This window comes from Plecotus auritus, assembly GCF_963455305.1.
Source record: "Plecotus auritus genome assembly, chromosome: 7".
Lineage (NCBI taxonomy): Eukaryota > Metazoa > Chordata > Mammalia > Chiroptera > Vespertilionidae > Plecotus > Plecotus auritus.
Genome location: NC_137774.1, coordinates 13,824,628 through 13,836,107, shown reverse-complemented (window position 1 = coordinate 13,836,107; position 11,480 = coordinate 13,824,628). Strand labels below are relative to the sequence as shown.

The 11,480-nt window shown below is 43.0% G+C and overlaps 1 protein-coding gene across 1 annotated transcript; it reads right to left on the bottom strand.

Annotated features, from left to right (window-relative positions):
• Positions 1-3,704: 3,704 nt before the first annotated feature.
• On the bottom strand, positions 3,705-11,473 carry ZNF830 (zinc finger protein 830). The gene is made up of 2 exons (XM_080678154.1): positions 10,180-11,473; positions 3,705-3,814 (listed from the first exon to the last, which is right to left on the bottom strand). Exon 1 carries the CDS (start codon positions 11,450-11,452, stop codon positions 10,340-10,342), a length of 1,113 nt encoding a protein of 370 aa, XP_080534280.1. The 5' UTR covers positions 11,453-11,473; the 3' UTR covers positions 3,705-3,814; positions 10,180-10,339.
• Positions 11,474-11,480: the final 7 nt, after the last annotated feature.

Below are 11,480 nucleotides of genomic sequence, written 5' to 3'. Positions count from 1 at the left end.
GTCTGCAGCGTATCCCAAGATAGATTCTGTAGGTCTTATAAACTACTGTAAATTTGTTGGCTTTTATCGCAGGTGAACTAGGAAGCTAGTGGATTTTACTGAAGAGAGAAGTAGCATGATATGACAGATTTAAAAAAAAATGTTTTTATTGATTTTAGAGAGGGAGAAATATCAATGTGAGACAGAAACATCGATCAGCTGCCTCCTGCACTCACCCCGACGGGGGACGAACCCGAAACCTGGGCATGTGCCCCGACTGGGAATGTAACAGCAACCCTTTGGTGCGCAGGATGATGCTCAACCCACTGAGCCACACTGGCCAGGACTGACTTAGATTTTAACACAATTGCTATCATTCTGGCTGCTGTGTAGAGAAATTGGGAATGAGTTAAGTGGCTACTGTACAGATGTAGGGGAGAAATAAGGGACACTTGGGTGCTAACAAAGTAGTATACAATGTGAGGCTCATGGACCCCTAGGGGATCTGTGGATAGGTTTTGGGGTATTCTTGAACCTCCTGAAATTTTATCTATATATCTGTGTAAGTGCATTTTTGAAGGGAGAGTTTTATTGGATGAAGACTCATGATCCAAATCAAGAACCACCTTGATGCCAAATAAGCAGGATGCCTCCTGTCAATTCCTAGTTACTCAAAATCCCAAGGTGGTTAAGTCCTTCCCTCCGACCTAGATCCCAAATCCTCCAGGGCACTGATCCTTGTTTGTGAGCCTCTCAGAGCTTCGGCCACCCCTTTTAGGAATGTAGCATGACATGACTGCCAGTTCAGATTCATCAGAATTGTTAAGGAAAAAAAAAAAATCACTGGAAAATGGGTAGATTCTGTTCATTTTTTATGCTATTCTGGAAGCTCGGCAGCCATAGGCAGGAATAGGGAAAAGGCTTCAGACCTTTGGAGAGACGATGCGGGACACTCGTGAGGCTAGTTTACTCTCAGTGAATCCCCTTTTTAATAAGCTCTGGTCTATGAATCATGTAAATCTCAACACCGAGAACTGATTTTATGGTTTGGTTTGCTTAATAGTCACACAATTAAAATACGTTGTAAAAAACGGTGGTGGTGTTTGCCAGGATAAATATTTAAAAGGGAACAGCTGTAGAAAGATGTGTAATTCAAATCAGCCCATGGGTTTTTTAAAAAATATGTTTTTATTAATTTTTAGAGAGAGAGGAAGGGAGAGGGAGAGATAGAAACATCAATGATGAGAGAGAATCATTGATTGGCTGCCTCCTGCTCCATCCTCTTGGGGATCGAGCCCACAACCCGGGCACGTGCCCCAATCGGGTATCGAACCAATGACCTACCGGTGCATAGGTCGACACTCAACCACTGAGCCACACTGGCTGGGCAGCCCATGGCTTTTTTAAAAAAATATATATATTTTTTGACTTTTTACAGAGAGGAAGGGAGAGGGATAGAGAGTTAGAAACATCGATGAGAGAGAAACATCGATCAGCTGCCTCCTGCACACCCCCTACTGGGAATGTGCCCGCAACCACGGTACATGCCCTTGACCAGAATCGAACCTGGGACCCTTGAGATTACAGGCCGACGCTCTATCCACTGAGCCAAACCGGTTAGGGCGCCCATGGCTTTTTTAATAAAAGCTATCGAGGCTGGTTCTTAACCAGAGCCATTTCTTGGTCTCTCCTGTGAATATCTTTGTGCTGCAGCTGCCAGTTGAGGTAGGACAGAGCAAAGAGGAGTCGAGTCCAGTATGCCTGTGGGAATAGCTGCTATGGCACAGGGACAGGGGCTTCCAGTGCAGGGTTGAGGTCACAGAAATGGAGTGAGAGAGGCAAAGTTGCTACCATCTCCCCTGAATTTCTAGGTTGGGTTTTCTGGTGTGAAGTCCTGGTGGTTACATTTTTTAGGAAGCGGGTTAATAACTTTCAAAGGGCAAATGTATTTTACACAGAGATGTGCCTATTTGGGAAGCAAACTTCAGTTGTGTCTGTTCCACTGGACTCGGCTGGTTGCTAGGTATCACTGGTGACAGTTGGTTTTCTAGCTCTGATGTGGTGGCAGAGGTTGGAGATCAGGTTGCACACTCCTTCCTCTTGTTTCCTCACACCATTTCCTTTATACCAGGAGAGCCCCTACCCTTTTTCTCTCGGGAGCTTCCACCCAAGCCCTCCTACTGAAGCCTTCCAGCTGTACAGCCAATGTGCCCTCCTTCTCCTGCCTTCAGTTCCAGTCTTGGTCTTGGTGATTGTAAAGGAAGAAACTCATTTCCATTTCCATTACATACAACACTCTCTGAATACTACTTAACTTCTGACACCAGACATGGGTTTCCTACACCAGGCAATTCTGTGACACAAGCTGAGTGTCCTGCCGTTTAATTCAATTCTGACACTATCTGCCTGATGTTAGTGTCAGACTCCGTAGGTTAAGGGCTCAGTTACACAAGAGTACCCATTCCCACCACTTCAGATGATAATCAAGTCCAGGATGTTGCTTGTGCTCCTGACGGACCAACTATAGACAGAGTTTCCCCCAACCCCCTTCATGGGTTTAATTTGCTAGAGAAGCTCACAGAACTCAGGAAAACAGTTTACTTACTAGATTACTGGTTTGTTAAAAAAAGCTATAATGCCTGGTGGGTGTGGCTCAGTGGTTGAACGTTTACCTATAAACCAGGAGGTCAAGGTTTGATTCCAGGTCAGGGCCCATGCCAGAGGTTGTGGGCTCCATCCCCAGTAGGGGGCGAGCAGGAGGCAGTCGATCAATGATTCTCTCTCATCATTGATGTTTCTATCTCTCTCCCTCTCCCTTCCTCTCTGAAATCAATAAAAATATATTTTAAAAAATAAAAGCACTTACATGCATTTAACTCATTTAATCCTCTCAGTAGTCCCAGAAAGTAGAAACTATTACTCTCCCTGTTTTGTACTTGAGGAAATGAAGGGTGAAGTAACTTACTCAAAGGCATGTAGTTAAAAAGTGGTGGAGCACAGGGCATGGTGTAACTGTTGTTTCCCAGTTGGAATGTCTGGGAAATGAAGTCATTATTCTTGCTCCGATCGGAGACTACTGGGAGTAAAATTTATTGCTAGTGAAACAGGGGAAGGCAGGGCAGAGAGTTCCAACTCAGCTAAAGTCTCTGAACAGCGCCCTTAAACTTGGCATCAACTTAATTTTAATTCTTGCTATTTTGGGGGAACCTCTCCCATTTTCCACATTTTATTATTAAATAGTTAGAGACTATTGGACTAGGAATCAAGTTACATCTTTGTCCTACTTTGGCAATGAATTTGCTGAGTGACCTTCGAAAAGATGTCTAAAATGGAGGCTGTTAGCTCTGATCAAGTAATTGGATCGATACCCCCTTCCCCTGGGAACTGACCTTTTGACTACATCACAACCAGCATTCCCTTTCCCTTACCATAGACCACATTCCACTTGACCTAAGACCATTTCCCCCCCCTTGCCTGCCCCCCTCTCCACGCCCTCCCTCCCCCGCTCCAATCTGGACCAGCCCAGAGAATTCTCTGCCCAGAAAAAGCCCACCCAGAGTCCTTTAAAATCTCTGACTCCCCGTCCCCAGGTGCTGGCACCATTTTGGGGCTCAGCCCATCTGGTCTCCAGATGATCTAATACATTTATAATTCTTTACCACTTTTGGCCTTGTGTGTTCCTCCTGCAACGTAAGAGGTGATGATTATTTTACTTACTCTGGAGGTGTTGAGATTTGAAAATGTAAGTCATGTTAAATAATGATGAGGGTAATAGTAAGGACTGTGGAATTGTTGCCTTGAGCAAGTTCCTTCACTTCTGAGCATGTTTCCTCATCTGTAAAATGAAGATATTATATACAAGTTGGTTGTGAGGACCAGAGAGGGTGTATGTCAAGCCCTAGCATACTGCCAGACACATGTAGGAATCCAGTAAGTGGTAACTATTATTAATAATCTGACAACCTTGGTTGATATTCTCTTATAATCACTCTTGGCAAAGTTAACAAACCATGTGCGCACGCACGCACGCGCGCACACACACAACGAAAACAATAGCCACCATCATCAACCACCCAATCAGTGTGGTCCTCTGAACTCCCCTAAAGGTGACTGCTGGCTCCCCAGTGCGCTTGTAGCCTGCCAAATGCTGTTAGTAAAGTGGACGTGCAGCCAGATGGAACCCCTTTCCTCCTACAGACTGGCAGTGCTTTCACTGAAGGGTGGCTGAGTGCAGCGACTCACTCTGAAGTAGCTTTGACTGCCAAGTGACAGGCAAAATGAGCCAAACAAAATGGTGATGGCAGAGAAGGGGACTGAGGACTGAGAGCAGCTGGAAGGCAATGTGTACTTGCTGACTCTCTGATCTCACTCTGCCACTGGTTCACTTTGTCCCTCCTCTTCTCCACTTAAGAGGCCTCTAGGCAATCAGAACTGCCCACTAGCTTCCGCTGACATATGGACATCCCTCTTTGCTTGTTTGGTGCCATGAGGAACTCTTTATTAGCTGCTAGATGCAGAGGTGCCCATTACACCCCAGGGCCTGTTGTGTATGCTCTATGCTGCTTCCCTCAGAACAGGTCAGGGCTTCATGTGCCAGGAAAAGATTTCTAAGTCATTTAAGCTGTTCAATGGACTTTTATTCTGGTTCTGACTTCCAAGAGTCAGGTTGGTCTTTTTACCACTTTTCCAAGCAACTTTCTGCTCTGTGGGTATTATTCATTCCACAGATATCGAGCTCTATTTATTATGTGCCTGGCATCAAGTTGTGAACAAGACATGCGAGCTTCCTGCCCTGTGGAGTTTACATTCTGGTGGGGGAGGAACATAATTTATGTACAAATGAATAAGCTAATTTAAGATAGTGTTAATGAATTCATAGGATAATGTGATGGGAGGTGGGAAGATGGTGTTTATGTCATCTGAGAAAGGGCCATTAGGGCTGAGAAGTGAATGTTGAGAAGACTGCCATGCTATTTGAAATCAGGTTCCAAGCAGAGGGAACCACAGGCCCAGGTCCTGAAATGGCATGTTTGAGGAGTAGAAAGTTAGCTAGTGAGAATCAAGGGGAAGAGTGTAGCAGATGAAGTCAGAAGATAGATACAGAGTGGGGACCCATGGATCACACTCAGCCCACCTTGTGTTTGAGATTTCACTAAAAACAAAAACAATCTTGACTTGCAATTGTTCTTGAAAAGAAAACAAACACAAAACACACCAAAAAACCAACTTGATCATCCAGGCCACTATTCCTGAATGATAATTAGTTTCAACATAGATCAGTTATGCTTGCCTTTCCCCTCCTACCCCCCTTTAATGGGAATGTGGTCATTAGTTCATAAGTAGTAGACATTTGAATTAGTGATAGCTGAGCGCCAAGTAGGCTTAAGGACCAGGATTCCCGCCCCCCAAGTGTGATGGGAGAATATAATGGTTTTAAGTGACAGACTGACCTAAATTTTAAAAAGATCACTCTACTTTGTTGGTAAGAGACTATGGCTAGGGAGGGGGAAATAGACAATTGATGCAAGAGATGGTGGGGTGGCTAGGACCAGTGGAGACATATTTAGAGGTAGAGCAGCCAGGCCTTAACTAATGCAGTAGATTTGGGGACTTAAGGGAATGAAGGATGACTCCCACTAATAAGGTCAAGGCTGGGGCTATAAATTGTGAGTCAATATATAGGTGATATTTAAACCCATGGGTATGGATGGAGATCATTAAGGGAGGAAAGGTAGACCGAAAATAGGATGTAGTTTTGGGATTTTTCTTTCTCCCTATTCAAATTTAAAGTTTCTAAATTCCTGGTATCATATAGGCTACTAGATCTTAGTATTAAAAAGCAACCTAAGGTCATCGTTCTAGCCATCATTCCTACCCATATATTTACTCAAATCACCCCATACAACATCCAGCCAAGTATAGCCCATTGGTGCATCATAAACAGGAAACATACTACATCCATTAAGGCTTTCCAGTGTTGTTGTTTTTTCTCTGATACCTAACTTTTAGGTGAGTCTCTCTCTTTCTCTCGACTTCTGCTCTCCAAAAAGGAATACTACTGAGAGTGAAAGGGGACACTATTCATAATTACACTAAGAAAGCTGTCACTTTCCTGGGCAAACCTTGCAAGCAAAAGTAACAGTACTTAGGCCATCTCTGTCTTTAGACAGGCAACTTTAAAAATCTTTAAAAGGTGAGATGCCACTTGACTCATGGCAAGATTAAGGATTTACAGTTAAATATCAACAAAACCATCTGCTCTAATTCCTGGCCAGCATGGCTCAGTGGTTGAGTCTTGACCTATGAACCAAGAGGTAAGGCTTCGATTCCAGGTTGGGGGGCTTGCAGGAGGGAGCTGATGACTGATTCTCTCTCATCATTGAAGTTTCTCTCTATTCCCCTCTCTTCCCTTCCTCTCTGAAAGCAATAAAAATATATTTAATTTTTTAAACCTCTTTCTGGTTCTGACTTTCAAGAGTCAGGTTGGTCTTTTTACCACTTTTTTTTTTTTTTTTTTACCACTCTTTCACATGTCATTTGATTCTCACCACACCCTGTGAGGTATCATCATTTTACAGTGAAGCAAACTAAGGTTCAGAGAGATGACTTTCCCAAGATCAGTAGCCATTAAAAGCTAGAATGGGAACCTGAACTTGTGTCTTATTTTCTCTTGCCAATTTTCTTGTTCTTCCTGTTACTCCATACTAATCTAGGAATTGTTACTATTAAAGGTTTTAGGTCTAAATTATATTCTTTTTCATGCAATTTTAATTCCACAGCCTCTTATTTTGTTCCCTGGCATGCAAAAAGTAGTTATTACTTCCATCATTAAATGAAAGCATTTTGTAGATTGTAAGGCACTGGGCAAATGTACATTTGAAGGCTAGTTAGGAAATCAGCATTTTTCTTCTCCAAGTAGGGGAACTGTATTAAACTGGTAAGTGGGTGAGAGGATTACCTTTGTAGCATTTATAATAATTCTAATGTATTGTTGGCTAAATTATGGGGTTCTCTAAAAAAGAGAACAAGGGACTGGAAGAAATCTTGGGACTAATTCTCACAATTTGGGAACATTGGTGGTATTCAGTCTAATGCCAAAACCTATTTGACCCAGTTCAAAGAGGTATAAAGGAGCTCTCCAATGTGTGTAGCTTGTTTATATGGCTCTCAGATCTAACAAGGATTCACTTGATTTTGGTCAGGGCCCCATCACTCATGCACTGGGAGCAGATTTTGAGAGCTTTTTTGGGACTTCCTAAAAACTCAATGGCGTTTATGTGTGTGGTATCATACCTGGCAGTGCTTAAGCTCTTCTTTAACAGTGTTATAATTGAGACCTCAACAACCTCAAGAATACTCAATTGTTGTCCTAGCTGGTTTGGCTTAGTGGATAGAACGTCAGCCTGCAGACTGAAAGGTCCTGGGTTCGATTCCAGTCAAAGGCACATGCCCATAATTGTGGACTCGATCCCTAGTAGGGGGCGTGCAGGAGGCAACCGATAAATGATTCTTATCATTAATGTTTCTCTCCCTCTGGGGGGGGGGGTGGGAAATCTCTCTCTCTATATAAAGCGATTGTTTAAAAAAAAAACCTCAATTGTTAACTTAGAGAAAGTTCCAACTCTTTATAGCATGGCAGTTGAGGGCCTCCACAATGGTTCATAATCTACCTTTTCAATAACTACCATTGTCAGGAATGAACACTACTGTAAATTGTTCTGCCCACTACCTCTGAGCATATTTAATTTTCCCACCTATACCTGTTTTTATTTTTTTGTTAACCCTCACAGAGGATTATCTTTCTATTGATTTTTAGAGAGTGGGATGGGGAAGAGAAAGAGAAACATTGATGTGAGAGACACACATTGATGGGTTGCCTCCTGCATGTGCTCCGACTGGGGCCAGGGATCAAGCCTGCAACACAGTTACATGCCCTTGACTGGGAATTGAACTGAAACCCTTCTATGCATGGGCCAATGCTCTAACCACTGAGCCAATAGCCAGTGCTCCACCTGTATACCTTTCTCTTTAAATCTGCAGTCCTTTATGGTAGCCATTAGTCACATAGGGCTAATATGTACTTGAGATGTGGCCAGTCTAAACTGAGATGCGTTAGACACATCAAAATTTCATAAATGTAGAATCCCCAAATTGTAAAATATTTCACTAGTATTTAAATATTGATTACATGTTGAAACTTTAGTATTTTGGATATACTTGGATTAAATTTATTAAAAATAATTTTGCATTTGTTTTTTCATGCAATTACTAGAAAAGTTAAAAAAATATATGTGGCCAGAACTGGTTTGGCTCAGTGGATAGAGCGTCGGCCTGCGGACTGAAAGGTCCCAGGTTCGATTCCGGTCAAGGGCACGTAACTTGGTTGCGGGCACATCCCCAGTAGGAGGTGTGCAAGAGGCAGCTGATCGATGTGTCTCTCTCATCGATGTTTCTAACTCTCTATCCCTCTTCCTTCCTCTCTGTAAAAAATCAATAAAATATATTTAAAAAAAAAAAAAAATATATGTGGCTTGCATTATATTTTTAAATGGACAGGGCTCTAGATCATTAGCCTCGCCTCTTAAGCCAACATTAGAACTGGACCAACCATTCAAGCCCATCTTTGTACCTTCTCATCTTTTGAAACAATAAACAATGAGCCAAAACCGGTTTGGCTCAGTGGATAGAGCGTCAGCCTGCGGACTGAAAGGTCCCAGGTTCGATTCCGGTCAAGGGCATGTACCTTGGTTGCGGGCACATCCCCAGTAGGAGGTGTGCAGGAGGCAGCTGATCGATGTTTCTCTCTCATCGATGTTTCTGACTATCTATCCCTCTTCCTTCCTCTCTGTAAAAAATCAATAAAATATATTAAAAAATAATAATAAACAATGAATGATAGAAAACTCTGGTTTCTTTCATACAGTTGAGGCAGGCATGCCCATTCTATGTTATCAAACTGAAGTTGCTATCACCAATCAGCTGACAGCTCAAGAAAGCAGACTTTCTACCAAAAGCAATGATAATGAATATTCTCAATAAGTGTTAGATAACTTCTTTTAGGCATATACACTAAAAAACTCCCCCAAACCTTTCGATTCTATATCTCTTATTTTTTTCACCCCATTTCTAGTCACTGAAATGTTAGCTCTTCCTGTGAAATTCTTTCAAATCTATTCCTTTTCTCTCAATCCATACTTAAAGTCTACTATACTTTAAAATAGTTTCAAAGTAGTTTACCAGCTTCCTTTCCCCCTATTTATGCTCATTTCATTCTACACAGAATATATATTCCCTATTATATATGATATTATAGTGTATATACGGCAACTAGAGTCATCTTCCATAAGTTTTTAGCAGATATGATTTTTTGCTCAAAAACTTCCACTTTTCCCACATTGCCTACAGGAAGAATTCTTTCATCTAGCATTCAAAGCTTTTTCAAACCTTATCTCTGTTCCTCTCCTCCATAATACCTGGGCTTTAGGGGAACTAGACTGAGTTCATGTAAAGCACTTAGAATCCTGCCTCACCTATATTGTAAGAACTATATAAACCTTGGTTATTATTACTACTCATTTTTGACGGGGTTCAATTCCCGTCAAGGACATGCCTGGGTTGCAGGCTTGATCATCAGTGGGGGGTGTGCAGGAGTCAATGATTTTCATCATTGATGTTTTTCTCTCTCTCTCTCCCTTCCTCTCTGAAATAAATAAAAACATTTTAAAAAAAGCTTCTTAGGTGATCTTCATGTGCAACCTACATCCAAGAATCATTGGTTTACTCGCGAGAAACCTTGGGTTAAGGAGGCTGGTCATATTTGGCATGTATTTTTCACCATGTTCTCCTACAGCATGTGTTTGAAAGAGAAACACAACACAGAGAATTGATTAGCTGTGAATGACTTATGAATCTATGCGTAGTGTTCTTAAAAACAACGCAAAGCTCTCACACCCTCTTGAGTTTGAACTGGGGGGAGGGGCGGTCCCAATACACTTGGTATTCATCTCTAAAAGCTTGTCTGTTGGTCCTACTTCTATTAATTTGTAAATTTCAAAACAGAATTAAGTAAATATATATTTAACTATGTACAATATTTACAGCTTACAGATTTTCCAACACCAAATTATACATTTAAATCCGCAAATATGTGAAAAAGTTGGCATTTTAACATGTAACACTGAAAAACTTTCAAAAGTTTACCTCAAAAATATTTTACACCAATTTTCCAAAGTGCTATTTTCACAGGCTCATATTGTACTGCAACAACCTCGTCAGGTTATCACACTTCTAGGATGGAGTAACCGGTATATGGAGAGACAGCACTTTTTATAGGTATTAGAAATATTGGGTCCTTGAAATCCTATAACAAAGCCCCTTTCACCCTCCAATCCTGAGACAACAAATCCTGCAGTTCTCCCTCATCGTCGCTGTCAACATTCTCCTCTTCCTTTTTCTGCAGTTCTTTTATTGTCAGGACCTCTTTAAGCTTATGTTTTATTTCATCCTGGCGATTCCGCAGTTTTTCCACCCGACGGTAACACTCTATCTGCTCATCGATCTCCCCAATCTGCCGGTCCAACCGTCCCTCCTCATCCTCTTCAGCAACTATGGCTTCGGAAATAGTGTTGACCTGTCTCATGGCTTTTTGAAATTCGTCCCACTCTTTGTCCATCTGATCCTTTGGGGCATCAACCTTTCGCACCCTCGCATCTATCTCAGGGTCGTCAAAAAAACCTTCCGGTAATGCTTCCGCGGTGTTTTCTCTCCTTTCCACTATTTTCTCATGTATTTCTGCTTTCTCAATGGACCCTGAATGAGGAATTAAAGGGGCCTTGGGAGGATTTGTACTCGAGAAATCTCTTGGCAGCCCACTACTTGTTGCCTCCAGCGAGGAGGAAAGTGAGTGTTCCTTGCCCTGTGTGTCGGGCGGCTGCGTGCTGGCGTCCCCCTCTGGTCTTTCTTCTCCCTTCTCCTCCTCCTCTTCCTCCTCATCTTCATAATCAGGGAGTAAACCGGGTGCCGAAGCCTTACCGGGGGTCGCTCTAGTGGACTCCTTCCCTGCTTTGTCAACGTTGGTGAGCAAAGCGGACGTGGAGGGCTGTACCTGAGGCACCTGGGAGGCCTTCGGCCTTTTGGCATCGTGCCTGTCCGAGTCCGGCGCCTTCCTCTTGGCAGACTGAGGCACTGCGCTGGCGGACGGCCCCTGGGTGGCCTCCTTCGAGCCTTTCAGCTCGGCCACTTTCTCCCGGTGCTGCTTTCCCAGGACGTGAGTCTGCCACAGGAGCTCGCTCTTAACCGCGGTGTTACACAGGACACAACTCAGCTGGCCCAGACGGTTGTACTTCGCAAAAGGAGATTCTATGCGTTTCCTGTTAGTGCTCAGACGCTGTTTCTCCTTCATCAACCGCCGCAGTTCATCCTGACTCACCACTCGCTTTCCGGCCGAAGGCCGAGCCGAAGCGGAGGACGCCATCTTTGCGACCTGACCCAAGGCGAGTCTG